General features: G+C 32.1%; 1 protein-coding gene across 1 annotated transcript; it reads right to left on the bottom strand.

The window, feature by feature from the left end:
• Nucleotides 1–6,962: 6,962 nt before the first annotated feature.
• LOC105829393 (transportin-3) lies at nucleotides 6,963–15,261 on the bottom strand. Its single transcript, XM_012668172.3, has 18 exons — nucleotides 14,653–15,261; nucleotides 13,206–13,409; nucleotides 12,936–13,093; nucleotides 12,785–12,857; nucleotides 10,572–10,709; nucleotides 10,268–10,485; nucleotides 10,058–10,202; nucleotides 9,823–9,969; nucleotides 9,494–9,729; nucleotides 9,271–9,410; nucleotides 9,005–9,196; nucleotides 8,662–8,900; nucleotides 8,446–8,586; nucleotides 8,152–8,363; nucleotides 7,916–8,072; nucleotides 7,640–7,807; nucleotides 7,455–7,567; nucleotides 6,963–7,266 (listed from the first exon to the last, which is right to left on the bottom strand). The coding sequence occupies exons 1-18, from the start codon at nucleotides 14,767–14,769 to the stop codon at nucleotides 7,206–7,208; spliced, it is 2,859 nt and encodes a 952-aa protein (XP_012523626.1). The 5' UTR covers nucleotides 14,770–15,261; the 3' UTR covers nucleotides 6,963–7,205.
• Between the last annotated feature and the right edge of the window lie 419 nt (nucleotides 15,262–15,680).

The raw sequence follows: 15,680 nt of genomic DNA, 5'->3' as shown, positions 1-15,680 counted from the left end.
ACTTGGGAGGGCTCCGCTGGTCTCTTCTGCAAAATTGCTTCGAGTATCGGTCGGAAGCACAAAGGCGGACGGCGAAGGAGGAAGGTGGAAGGAGGATTGGCACCCGGTGGATCTTAATTCTTCCTGGTATGGTTGTCGCGTACGGACGGAGAGATTACGAACGTGTCGAGACTCACGAAAAATAATTGCTTGTATTAACAGTGACGGAAGAGTCACACGGCTTTTTCTCTCTTCTCTCTTTCCTTCTCGCCTCTCGTCCCTTTCCATTGCCCTTCGTGCTCTATGGTCGCTTGACGGGCACGGACGCGGAAAGGGCAGAGGGGACACGCGTCGTTCACCGCTTACACTTCACCAGGCGGCACGACAACGGTATTTATAGTTATGCGGGAGCAACGTAATTCTAGCGCGTTGGAGTCTTAAAAACAACTCTTTATTGCTTGTCAAATCGTAATGACTGCTAATTGCACTCGCCACTCGGTTCCACGGTAATATTAGCGCATGTGTGGTATTATCGTGTAGAGAATGCCCGCAAAAGTTACATTATCATTGTTATATATTACAAATTTGCTTGACGAGTATCAACTCTTATTGTACTCACGCGAATAGCAATGCCTGGCCATATGAAGTTAACTGTGTTCCGATTTCTATATAGAATACATTACGATTATATGCACTATAGAAATCCCGGAACACAGCTAACTTCATATGACTAGGATGCGTGTATACATTATAAAAAAGGTACTTTATTGGTCCAAAATTGACCAATGGGTATATTTCGTCCAATCTTTTTTCATTTAAATTAAAAGAGTTTTAATAATAATGAAGCTTTGGTGAAATAATTTCAATTAATAGTAATCAAACAATTAATATTATTAAATATTTGATTATATTAATTGAATATTTAATTGCAATTATTTCGTCAAAGGTTAATAATTATCATTTAGATTTGATTGTTATTATTAAACTCTTTTTTTCCAACATATGTAAAATGGTTTAAAAAATCTCTAAAAATTCATAAACATATTTTGAAGTTTCTAAGACAATGTTTGCATTTTAATAAAATTAAATTAAAGTGTAATTTAATTATTTTTGAAATTCGTAAAATTTCTATGGATAAAAATCGATCGAAATATTCAAATTTAGACACAGATAATCAAAGAACATCGTACTAATTATATAGGAAAATCGGTCCCAGTAAAATTGGCTGTTTTTCTCATATGTTGTAACTTGTAATCTGATGGAAAAAATGTAATAAGTACAAAGCTAAATAATGAATAGTTTTTGAAGGGCTGATTTTTATACACATAATTAGTGTGGGGTTCTTTGATAATACTAAATCTTTAGTTAAAATTATTTTTAATTATGTTAAATATTTAAAATTGACATTATTTCACTCAACATTTAAGTAGTTTAACCAAAGTTAAGTGTAGTATAACCAAATTAACTCACTTTCTTCAGTGCACGAGTGAGCCTTGAAAGTTAAATATTTAACGGTGATTTTGTCTTTTTCGAATGTATCCACGTTCGTAAATTTACGAAAGAGTGTCATAGAGGCTTTTGCTTCGAGGACACAGGCAGGTAGTGAACGCGCCTCTGCGTGCCGCTAAGAACGTAAGCACGGCGCTTTTGTTCGCTTTTGTGCGGAATTTACAGGCCGTGTGGGTGAGAGAAGCTCTCTCTTTCCTTCTTTTTGTCTCCCCTTTCTTCTTTGTTACGGACGTCCGTCCCTTTTAAGATGGGACGCCTGCATACGGGTGAGGAGGTCCGAAGCACGGCCGGACATTCCGGAAAAATGTTTTCTCGGTAACCGTTTACCTATCCTCCCCGCGTTTTTCCTGTCCTCTATAAGTTCTCTCTCTCTCTCTTTCTCTCACACCGGACGTCATCAGCGCTCGCACGCAACGCGTGCGTTCGCGCCGTGGAAAGCCGTGAATGGCACCGCGGGTAATATTAACGCGATATATACGTTTTGCCGGTATATGTGTGCGCACATATGTACGACTGTCAATGCCTGCAAGTTGGGCCTTTTGTTGATAGACGACGACAACGACGACGACGCAATGACGATACACACGCACGTGTGTATCAAGTGGGCGTCGATAGCCGTTGCCGTCACACGGAGGCGAGCCGCGTGACGCACGCGTGGACATTCGGTCTGGAATACGGTTTCGGAATACCCGGAATACGCGTCACGCCGTGAGTAATCGCACGTTAATATACGCACGCAGCAATTCGCGAGAGTATTAAACCCGGCTATGCCGCGCCGCGCCGCGCTGGAGCGAGCAAGCGCGTGATTAAAGCGTTTTCTAGCGATCGAGATAGTTCTACTTTCGTACTACATACTACTCGTATTCATCTCGAAAAATCGGAGGCAGAACACGCTTGTTGTTGTCGAATTTTACACGAAGCAGCGAAATTAATGATAATTTTGTATAATAACTTAAATATTACGTGTAATAAAATTTCTAAGTTTCCATATAGTCACATCATCCCTGATAGCCAAACCTGAAGAAACAGATTACGTATAAAGTCGATTGCTGCTAAAAATCCAAGAGAACCTATTGATATTGTATACCGGTAGATTGGCACCAGAAATTAAAATAGATCCTGCTTTTTAAACAAAAGCTGGACGGGTATTTGACGGCAGAAATCGTTACAGGATCTGCGCTACTACCGAATATAATAATTGCAAGAGACTATACTGCTAGGTCTTTCGCGTGTAAAATTTATCAGCTTTCCTGTATAATCAAAGTCTATATGATCGTAATTGGAACATATCATAATTATTTTTGTAGCACTCTGTGCGAGACATTGTCTTTGCACTAAGAAAGTTAACAGGCATAGTATTTAAAAAATAATCACTAGTGTACAGAGAACACAAACCACGACATACACATTTTTTAAATTTAATTGTATAAACTTTATTTTATATATATATATATATATATATATATATATATTAAATTTAAAAAATATATATGAAATATACATACATTTTACAGATTTTTAAATAGTAATAACATCACAAAAATGTTTAAAATAACAGTGTCTGTTTGATTTCTGCTGTCGGTCTGACATCAACAGGATTTGCTCGATTTCTGCCAGTCTAGAATGTTATAGAATTTTAACAAGTTCTGTCAACAGAATTTAAGCAGAATGCGAACTCAGAGGTCTGCTAACACTTTCTCACCAAATCTGTTGCCAGTCTGCCAAACTAGAAAATTCTAGAGTCATTATTTAATATGCATTTATTATAAAAAGTTACAATCTTTTAAGTCAAATAACTCTTTTACTCAATTTTAATTAATCTTCAGTAATAATATTTTTTCAAAAATATAATTACAACGGAGCACACAGATATTTGTTCTAGAAATTTGAAAGTATCATCATAAATTTTTACCAATTTTTTGAATTACTTTAAATAAATAAAAAAATAATTGGACGCAAAGGATCTATGACGATACCAAGGGGGTTCTTTTTTCACATCGTACCTAAGGGTTAAGCTTGGTTTACTTATATTCTTTGGTAACTTATATTCTTTACATTTTTTTTCAAATTTTTTGAATTGATAAAAGATAGAAAGTAAATTAAACCGAGGTCAAAATTAATTCCACATAAAAATGGACAAAAAATGTAAATGATACACTGGAAAAGGATCAATAAATTCGTAATTATCCGAAACCTCGTAATTATTCGCTCGAGCGTGCGAACGGAGAAAGCGGTGCGAAGACGAGACGCGTCGAGCGCTCCGGCTGGCTTGCCCGCTTGCAACAACATTCCTTTGTTAGAAACCAATTCCTTAGCCAATAACGCCCGTCCGTGTCTGAGTCATAACGCGATCTGAGCCGAGTGACTCAGGCACCGAGACTGCCAGCAATGTCCTGGCGCGGAGGACGCGGCATCCGAACCTGCCGGCCGCCAATGTGTACGCTCTGTCCGCCAGGGTCTCGGGACGATCCACCGCTTTCTATCCGATATCCCGAATTGGACGTGTGCAGGCAGAATTTTCTGCCAGCACGACACAAAACGGCTCGCTTTACCGGGAAGGACACTCTTCTCATCTCTTATGATTTATCTATCGTAAAACGATGTTAATCTGCGACGTAAAATAAAACAGTGCAAAAAAGACAGTGCGTGTACAGTGAAAAAAGAAGTTTTTAACTTTTAGATATTTTGGTTTTTATTTGTAAAATATTAATGTTTTAAAACTTTTCAACAGTTTGAAATGTTTTTAAGCATTTAAAAAGGAAGACAGAAATGAAACATTTTAATATTTTTAATTAAATACTTTTTTTGACGATATAAAAAGAATCTATCTATATCGCCATAAACGATCGAACGATACTATGAAGATTTTGGATTGAAATATTCATTGAATGACTAAATTCTCGTAATATTTAACTTTTGAAACACTATCATGGATACCTCATGTTTCATCGATTTCTATTCGTAGAAGTTTTTCAAAATTTCAAAGGTAATTAAATTATATCACGTCTTATTTTCTGAAATAAAGTATAATTTGTTCTAGAAACTTGAGAGCACGTTCATGAATTTTTGGAATCATTTTAAACATATGAAAAAGTGATTGAACGAGATGGCAGTACTAAAAAAAATTTTTCACAAAGGTACTTTAAAGATTAAAATTTGGGCTCAGACAAAAGATTCAAACATATCGTATGTTCGATTAAATAGTCCGTGAAAAAAAAGCAATTTACTTCGAATATTTTGGACAGTTCAGACAATATACTGAGAAAATCTGAAGAATAGCAATCGAATCTTATAAAAAAGTAACAAAGAGACATTTACAATCAGTTAGATCAGACAAAAACCAACTATGGTTCATTGGAAATGAAATCGGAATGTCCGGAAATGAAAAGATTATCTATTCAAAAGCGATGGACAGATATTTCTTTCCCTTTCTTTAATATTTATATTTTTTGAAAAAAAATTTCATCCGAGTTTTTCCAACGTAAGAAAGATGGAAATATGAATTAGAAATGAATAACAGTTTTTAAAGTTTTTTTTTCTACATTAATACGTTACTAAATTAATGTAAATATAATAATTTCGAACTTTCAAATTTGAAATGAATTTAAACAGTTTGAACACATTTCAGTGTAAAAGGTTCGAACTATTTGACGGTCTTAAGATTCGAACTGGGAAAATTATTCAATCACTTGACGTTTCCGAGCACTAATTAAAATAGAAACGCGTTTGCTTGAGACAAAGCGGACAGATTTTCATGGGAATTTGCATGTGCATCACGAGCCGTGTGCGTCAGCGCAAGGTAATACGGGCCATTTCGCAAAAAGAAAGCCGACGCGACGTCGGACGGCACGGCACCTGCACATTTGCTGTTTCCCTCCTCTCCCTCCCTTCGAGGGGCAACTCGAATATTTCCGGCTCACCTTGCGACCGAGAACGCACGATCACGAGCGTATGCTCGAGCGAACGGTGCGTTGCGCAGCTGGCGGTTTTGAGAACAGATTTTTTTCTTCCTGCCGACACAGCTCTCGCAATGAGCACAAGTATCGCCAATCCGACGTGTCTTTTTTTTGGAAACTCGCCGAGATTGTCGTGCCCTCCATAACTAAAAGCGACGTTTTGGTAAAAAATATTACTTTATTCGAAATATCATTGAAGATTTACGTGAAACAAAATGAACGATTAGCGCTCAGCATAAATGCTACATCGAGCAGTACTCGCGGAGAGTACCGCCGAGGTTGAATGAGCTTTGACAACGATGTGTTATGTCGTACATGCGGCACAATACAAATTCTCGTTTCCTATCGTTCTTTATCCTTAATCACAAGTATTTCATTCTGTACATTGACTCCACGAAGAAAAAGCGATCTTATAGCTGTATATCTGTACACTTAAACATTAGATTCAACGTCAAGCTAAACAATAACAATAATTTTCAATAATAAAGATAATTGTATAATTATCATCCTTCGTGTATTTATTGCAGTAACACAGCAACAGTAGTTTTCACTACTTGTACCCGTTACATAATTGTTATGTAGAGTATACTTAAAATATATATACCCACTAGAGATATATTTTATATATGTAAACATGGAAAAACTCTTGTACAAATTTCTAAAATTCTTTTTAATGCGAATAATTATATTCGCATATTTTATTGATACAATTGTAAGAAAATTTCTTTTGCTATGATACTACAATATACAGATCAGAAATTAGCTAGCTTTACAAAATTGAATAAGTAGCGTGAGTTAATTGTTCAATTTAAAAGTATATGCCTAATAATGCCTAATACGTTTTACACAGTAAATAAAAATAACGGCTGGTAATCTGATATGATAAACTTGAGAAACTTCTTTTTTAATTAAAACTTGTGCATGTAATTTATAAAAGTTTATTATTTTTTATATGCATGGCTCGTAATGTGAATTTACAAACTGAAAGTTACTGTAATTTCAAATGTGTTTTTTATGTGCTATTAAGTAATTAATGCAATAAACAAAAATGTAATTAATTATATTTATATTTACAAAATTTAATTATATTCATATTTTTAAAAATTACCGGTTTTTATGTTGAATAAAATTAATACATAATTGTATTCAGTTTAAGCATTTAAAAACTTGAGAATTTTCTAAAATAATGTGTATGCACACGCGTAAAAATGATTCGATATAATCCAATTGATTTATAAATAAAATCTTTGACATGTACATCGTCTTAAGGGATTTCACAAATTTACTATTTATAGTATGTCTGCAAAGAATAATTAATTTCTGTATTCTATTTTAAATTCTTCAAAGTTCATTAATATATTAAAATTAAAAGTTTTCTTCTCTTATATGCATCATCATTTATATATTTATATATAATAATAATAAATATTAATATATAGATGTGTTTCCCATATACATATGTGTAACAATTAAGGAAAATCGATAAAAATAAATATTCGAAGAAAAAATCTTAATACATACTTACAAAGGACATTTTTATCGAAATACAATATATACATATATATGTGGTTTGCAAACATAACTATAGATAGTAAGAATATAAAAAAAATCTTGATATTTTTTTGCTAATATATTTGTACAGCATTAAAACTCACCATAGCAAATTTTGTTTCGAGATATGAAAATCGAAACTCGCTGGAAGATCTTATGAATATGAATTTTTTTGAGAAATTTAATCAAGTATATATACATTAAAATGCATTAGCGATACAGGCGCGCGAAATTTCGTAGAGCATTTGTGACAGTTTTTGGTGTTTCTGACCTAGAATATTAAAAAACAAAAACAAAAAACAAAAAGATATGAATCAATTAAGTTTTGTGAGTTGCGCAAAAAATTCATAGCAAATTAATCAGTTATAAGTAAATATCGAAATAGTGTCTGATTTTTGTGTTACTATGAATTTTTTTGATGCTATTTATATTTGCGATGTAAAATTGTATGATACATACCTCGTCACTGTACTGTGAAATTCAAGCAATTGCTCAGGCGTTGCTGTAGGGGCTCCGCCTGCGTTTTGCGACGGCATTGTTTTAATGGCTTCTTCCAACCATTTTGACATAAGCTGATAAAAAATATAAAGTATGATTTACAAGAAACACATGTAAAGTATATAGGAAAGAAACGAAATACATACGTCTGCATTACTTCGGGTAAGTTCTATGATGACATCCGCCACATCGGACAGCATATATGAAGACAAATCAAACACTGAAGCGTGTAGCAATTTTATGACTAATGTTTGGCCTTTTTCTTGCAATATATTTTGTACTAATTGTCGTCGTATCGTGAAGTCTGATCGATCCTGAAAAATAAAAAATAGAATATATAAAGTTGGTGATAATCTATTAAAGTATACACATATTAAGTAAATATTATTTTTTAACATCTTTAAAAAAGTTTTCAAAATTACCTTATAACCACGCCCACTATGTAAAAGATCATAAAAAAATTTCATTACTGAACTATTAGCATCCCTGTGATCCAAACTGCAAGCCATTATAGCACAATCTACAATGCTCCCAATAATAGGAGAATGTAATAAAGGAATAGGAGCCCTTTGAAGAAACCTTTTTAAAAAAGAATTAAATATGAGATCAAATTTTAATAAAAATGATAATCGATAATATTAATTAATCATTGCTATACCTGGCGCATAGCCTAAATAGATCATCTACCGTATCAGGGTGATTTTTCAAACCATCTTCTTGTTCCAGGAGGGCAAAAGTGGGGCAGATAAAAGCTTGTAACATATTTAAAAGATTCCATACACATTCCGAGTCAGTTGCGTACTCGTCCACCAATATAGAGCCAAGATATAAGAAACAGCTATGTTTATGTACCGTGTATAGTGGTACGATCTGTACAGAAAGAAAACAAATATATTTAATAAGTGAAGTAATAACAGTATTAGTTATCGTTATTATGTTCAGAAGTCATTACCTGTTTCACAATTGGCTCGAGCAAATGGGCACCGTGTTTGCCCACACAGCGCACCGCAAAACGTATGCAACGGCAACATCTCTCCATGACTCTCACGTCTCGTTGATATGTTTCACATACATTTGACAATACAGGCCACATCTACGCGTAAACATAAAGAATATCATTAGCGTTAAGAATCTTGCAAGAGGCTTTCTCGTCTCTGATAACATTCACCTCAGTGATTACACTTTGACAAGGATGAGGCTTATTAGGATCATCGATTTGAGGATTAGTATGTTTAAATATAGCAGTTAATCTATCCAACCATATCACAGGATCAGTCTTTGTTCCTCTCTCGATTGGAACTTTATCTGAAAGAAGCGTCCACAGGGAACTCGCTTGAAAGCAGCACAATTCTCTTACTGCCGGTGTAATTCCCTCGGGTGGTAACCTCGCCAAAATTATCGATACTCCTATGACAATTAGTTATTATGAAAAAAATTAGATACATAATAAATATATATTTTGTAATCGCGTACACTTTGTAATGTAACTTATAAAAAAAATGTTATCCAACCTTTTAATAGGCCAATGGCTGCATCATTACTGATAGCAAAATTGTCAAGAGAACGTGCTATTTGCAAAAGTCCAGAAAAATGCGTCGTCATGTGCAATGGGCAAGCTGTACATATACTTAATAATGCACCCGAAGCAGCACTTCCTAAACCTTTTTGATTTAAACAGTCTAAAAGGAAATTTAAAACTGGTTCTGAAATAAGAAAAGTATATTTTAATCGTCGTTGAAATATTCAAATTGATGATAGGAATTTATCAAAGTCTTACCTAAGGATTGCGGATGCCTATCTATCCATTCACATAGCTCGCCTAAAAGGAGAATACTAGTGTAACGTACGGCTATATGAGTGTTTTCCGGTAAATTAAGAATAGCTTCCACTACTTTTGGAACCACATCATTTTCTTCCCTGTTATAAAAATATGAAAATTTACTTATATATATTTGATTTTTATGTTTCCTTCATAACAAATATGTATAAAAGAATCGTACGGTAGAATGTTTTTTGCTACCGCCTGCATTATGAAAAGCGCAGCTTCGGTCGAGTCCCAGGTAGGTGTATGTACAGGTTGACCCTGCGGGCCAAGTCCCCCAGTCAGTGACGAAAACATTTGTCGAAAACAGTGACTACTTCCAACTACAAACACTACATCCTTTATTAAATCCGATACACGATTTCGGAAGTCAGCGAATTCTTCTCCTCCGCCACCTTCCTCCACGAGGCCCAACTAACAATTAATACATACTTTTAATTACTATTATTCTGTTGTCTCTGTAAGATGTTATTTAATAAAATCCTAATAGTATTAAAATATACTGACATGATCTGGTTCCATTTGGCAATGTCTACAGAGGGCACCAATCAGTCTCTCTATATGCGGTCGAAATACGGCATTAAGATCATCATTATTTTTCTGATAAAGAACTTCTGATAGCCGATACCATAGGTTAAAAGTTATTTGTGCAACCTTAAAAAAAAAAAATTATTGAATTAACAAGAATTTTAATTTATATTTATCTGATGTAATAATAAAGTAACATATATATTTTAGATACCTCATAATCATGATGACCAACACATGTGAGGACAAGATCCAAAATTTTTATAGCATAATGCTGCTTTCCATCTTCACTACCAGTTACCATAGTTTCTAGAAATGTTTCGGCCAGTTCCGTAAATATTCGACAATAATTTATAGACCTGCAATATATTTAATGACTAGGTTTATGCTTCACAAATATACTTAAGTAAATTAAATTATTTACTTTTCCATATCTTCGTGTGCAACAGATAAGTGATATGGTTGTTCTAAATTCATAACACTTGTGAAAAGGCACAATTGCAATTGTTGCAACTGCACATTTATTTCGTTGTCACTACCACGATTGGTATTGCTATCTTCCCCTAATGCTTGTAAAATTATGCAGATACAATCACTAGCCGTTTCGTGAAGTTGCGAAACGGCCATATGATTGCTGAGTATCTGGAAAGTAGAATCGTTTGATAAAGAAAAGCAGAAAACAATGAATATTCTTGAGAACATTTTATCAGTTTTATCAAGAGACTTACTTGCAAGGCATAAACGACTACCTCGCTTGAAGGTACAGCCTTAAGTGATATTGCATGAACGGTTATCCAGCTGGTAAAACATCGCAAAATAGTCACTTGGATTTGTAAATTATCACCGCTGTTTTTTAGGCACATTTTCTGCAATTACACTATATATGAAATACCAACGTTAAAATAAAATGTGTATATATCGGGATTGGGTAGTGATTAGTTAAAAAATAAAGTTTTAATATAATAATTTTAACTTAACTAATTTTAAGTCAACTTTTAACTTCGAACAATTATTTTTAAAATATATAAACTTCAAAATTAATTTTTTTCTAAATAGAAATTTATATACAAAAATATTTTCATTTAAAAAAAATAGAAAAAAAGTTTCTTTGTTATTTCATGTTGACTTACAATTTAGAAATAAGATGTTAAACTTTTAGTTTAACGTAACTTAATTTTAACATAAATTTCAACATAAGTAAATTAATTTTATAAGACACGTACGCACGTACTATCACAGACTTTAACTTAATTTTGTTTTAAAAAACTATTTTACCCAATACCTGATTTATATATAGTTTTTATATAATATGTTTTTGGATGCCGCAAAAATGTGTACTAGAAATATGGTTAATATATATACATTTATGTATACATTTATATACATTTTATTGGAAATTAATTCCTTACTTTAAGTATCTTTTGGGTGGATATTTTAGAGGTTTTTAAGCTGTAAGTTCATATTAGATTAAGGGCCAGTTGTTCCAACTTCTTGGTAAACTTACCTACCAGGTAAGCATGTGTCCATCTTCATTTCTTTTCTTAAATAAATAAAGACAAACATATATTTATCTGACAGTTAAGTTTACCAAGAAGTTGGAACAACCGACCCTAAATATTGGAAATCGGGAGATGCGAGGAAAATATTGGAAATAGATAATTAGAATTCGACTCCCTCAACTAACTTTAATATTAATCCGTCTTGGTCCAATTTGTTGAATTTTGACATCTAATTCGTAATCCTCAATCTCTAATAATATGGACTTTAAAATTATACAGTGTACAATCTTCTTCTTTTTTTTAAATCTTTCAATTTAATATCTTTATTCTTTTAATTCTCATTTTTTAAAATTCTTTTTTCGTTTTACCTCAATCTTTTATTAAGGTAAATACGAGAGATTTGTAAAATCTACAGTCTCTAACCTTTTAGCGAGGCATATATGAGATGAGAGTTCAGCTCGAACTCTGATCTGTTGATTATTAGTAAACCGCTCTTGTACACAAATGGCTGAAGAGACGAGGTACATAGAAGAGTTAAAGATTGTAAGTGAAGAAAATAAACTATAAATTAGTATTAGGCAAAATTTAATCAATTTATTAATAATTAAGATTAAAAATTTAGGTTTTAATTATAATGAATAGGATATTCATGTCACGCGCAAAGAATTGCTGCGTATCAATAAATTCAATGCTTGCTGAAATGAGATAGCAACGATTTTTCATGGTGACGCGAGAGCATCATATTCGGAAAGATTGGATACAGTCGCATCTCCTTAAGAAATGTTGCTTCACTTCAGTGAGCATTCAATTCACTCGCACGTGAACAATACAAAATCGTGCACAAACGTCTGTGCCCTAATAATAAATGATTAAAATTTTTTAGTTGAAATAAATAAAGATATTAATCAATTAAATTGTTTACCAATACAATAAATTGATTAAAATTGTATTAAAATTGATTAAATTGTATATAATTGTAATTCAATTACTAAAGCTGACTAATTAAAAATAACATAATTAATTCAATGACTGAAACTAATTAAAAATAATTAACTGTTACTAATTAAAAATTTTTTACGTTTATAATTATTTATAAACATTATAAGTGTAATGTTTATAAATTTAAATAATAATTAAAAATAGATTTTTTTAATCAACGGTATTTGATTTAATAATCAATTAAATCAATGATGATTATACTTATCAGGAAAACAAAAATTTAATCGATTAATAAAAATCGTAACAATTACTTCGTTGTGATTGATTATGTTAATTCTGTTTTTAAAATTTGTGATCAATTATTTAAGTTAACAAATGGATTAATCAATGCCCAATACTAATAATAATCTGTTCCAGGAATAATAAATTAATATATAAGCTTTAAGAAATTTATTGTATGTGACATCACACACATATACACACTCACACATTATCATACATACCAGAAATTCTGTCACAGTATCTGCATTCGCTGTAAGTTCATGCAATATATGTTGCCGATGATTAGATCCCAGCCTGGAAAAAAATACAAAAATAAATTTAATTGTTTGACATTTCGTAACATCAAATAAGTGACAAGATATCGCATTGTACCTAAGTGATCTTGAATTTACTTCTTCTGGAAGTACCGTCATTATTTCAAGTAGTGGCCAAAGATTTGCAGTATTTCCTCCAAACCTGTTAATTAAATCTACTACTGGTTTCTGCCAGGAGGACATTTGTAGTGCCAAATCTGCCAGAGCTAAGCATAACTGTAAGCGTCAAAATTTAACATTATTAAATAACAATCTATAAGATTTACAAAAGAATAGAATTACAAAAATATTTTAAAGCAGAATTTGATAAAAGAATATAAATAAGTACCTGAGTAACAATGGCAGAATTAGTATGTTCATTGATTTGCGATATATGTTCCATTAGCGAATCTCGCAACGAAGTGTGGGCTTCCTGAGGTAATTCATGGAAGGAAAGCTGGATTTTGGTACGCATTGTTTGTGCAGCAAAATAACAAGACTCTATATTTCGTTTTTGATGTAACATTTCATCAGCTATTTTCCATGCATATACCTATAGAAACATATCCATACATATATCAAAATAATAAAAGTAATTATAAAACTTAAAATATGGTAAATAATTTGTTTTGCAAAGATAAAGAATGTTGTATAGGATAAGTCATTTAAGCTGTCACTATTAGTACTAACCTGATAATCTTAAATAAATCACAAAATATTTACTATATAAAAAAACTTCAAACAAAAGTTACATAATGTAAACAAATACATATAGTATAATAATCATTTTTTACTATTTAAATTTTTTACCAAGATAATAAAGGTCACTATCGACCTTTTAAATAAAATGTGCATTTCTTTCCAGATTAAAAAAAAAATTCAATGCTGAATACAATTCCTAATAGAATAATTAATTTTTAAAAATATATTAAATTTAATAAGCAATACAATTTCGAATTCTTAACATATGTTTTTATTTTTTAATATAAAAATAATCAAACAATTCAAATTTCAGTGTAATTTAAAATTTTTCAATTTAAGTTAATGTATGAATATAAAAAAATATTATTGAAATCAAAATTGATTAATTTTTACTTCAGAAGTATTTTAAAATATATCTTAATAAGTACAATTTTGAACATTTATAATTTGTATTCTCTTCAAATAAACAATTTTTTAGTCCCTACATTTTGTGATAATAGAAGAGAAACTAATAAAAAAAAGAAATAATATAATTTTTAAATTATTACTATTTAAAATTATACTTATATTTAAATTTATACTTAACATTTAAACACCTGCATGTTCAAAAATTATACTGTTAAAAAAGAATTTTCTGATCAAAAATAAGAACCTTTCACATAATTTTTATGTGAAATAAACAAGTAAATGATTGATGATATTACATAATAAGATTAGAACTATCAAAGTTAATTGAGAAAATCTTATTTTATTCAAAATTTTATCATGATTGGAATTGTACCATCTTATACTATGCAGAAAACACAAGCAAAAAATGCAACATTACTGATTTCATGTCTCATTTACTCATTTATCATTTGATTGATATAGAAAAATATGTTTACATATAATAATAACATAATTAGATATAACAATTTAATAATCCCTCTTTAAGGTTAGAAAGTGGCTTTCTATATTTTTAATTCACAATGCCGTTAACGCGAATGTATTAAAAAATATGTTTGTACTGGATAACAAATAAAGATTGAATTTAAAACAAACACAGAAAGAAAACTTTGAAAATTTATGGAGTTAAAACGCAATTATATGCTCACCGATTTTTGCAATTCTCCCAGCCATAATGACGCTTTTCCTGGTTCAGCTGGATTTGTATTGTTATATAAAGAGAACACGGCCTGGTAAACGGTCTCCAGATTCGGCGGCGAATCCATGTTTCAGAGAATATTCGAGTACCGCAGAATCCCCATGCAGTCGAATCCCCGGCTGACAGACGGATGCACTTACGCGAGGTCGAACCGCAGCCGAACGTTTCTCGCTCGTCCGATCCGAGGACCTAACCTCAAACGTGCAACGAACAGTATCGGATGACGCACCGTGAAGTCGTCATAATAATTTAGGTTCTATTTAGCCGTCATACCTCGTACTTCAGAAATACATAATTCACATGTACGTACATACAGAATGCAAATTATGAAATGTTTGTACGTAAAAAGAGAAGAAAAGGAAGGGAGAAAATTTTGAAAAAAAGTACCGAAAGTGCAGCCAAAAAGAATAGATATTTAAGCCTGTATCAGTGTCTCTGCAAAATGTAATATGATTCAAATTTTAGATGGAATAATATAGAACAATAGAAATAGAACAGCTTTTACTGCATTTGCTACTTATGAAAAGGAGTAATGGCAAGATCACATCAAATTTTAAGGCTACTTGCATCAAACTCTGATTAACTTAATCCTTGATTAGTCCATTGGAATTGACCAATCGTATTTGTCGTTAAGCAAGATTAACAAATGCAATTAATCAATTCCAATGGACTAATCAACGATTAAGTTAATCAGAGTTTGGTCCAAGTGGCCCTTAACCTCAAAATATATCGTAAAGTTTTTGGTTTGTTCGATTGGTTTAAGATAAGTTAACATTGGGCGCGTTTAGCAGATAAAGCGGATCAGTGAGCGCCAGTGATTCTCTAATATGATTGGTTCTCATCTTTAGTTCTTCGTTGGATTTAGAAGCAGAAACCAATCATAATAAAGAATCTCTGATTGCTCACTGTGATAACTCTGGGCCTGTCGCGTAGAAGAGACCCAAAAATCATGCACATTACCTACGGGATTCATAGATA

This window comes from Monomorium pharaonis, chromosome 8, assembly GCF_013373865.1.
Source record: "Monomorium pharaonis isolate MP-MQ-018 chromosome 8, ASM1337386v2, whole genome shotgun sequence".
NCBI lineage: Eukaryota > Metazoa > Arthropoda > Insecta > Hymenoptera > Formicidae > Monomorium > Monomorium pharaonis.
Note: the sequence above shows the minus strand (reverse complement) of the source record. Positions and strands in the feature narration are given on the sequence as shown.

Excerpts from the sequence above, each read along its gene's own strand:
- LOC105829393 (XM_012668172.3), bottom strand. The coding sequence starts at position 14,769 with ATGGATTCGCCGCCGAATCTGGAGACCGTTTACCAGGCCGTGTTCTCT. Across the intron at positions 12,858-12,935 it reads GTAAATTCAAGATCACTTAG|GCTGGGATCTAATCATCGGC; the intron begins GTACAATGCGAT and ends ATTTTTTTCCAG. Across the intron at positions 7,808-7,915 it reads ATAGTGGGCGTGGTTATAAG|GATCGATCAGACTTCACGAT; the intron begins GTAATTTTGAAA and ends TTTATTTTTCAG.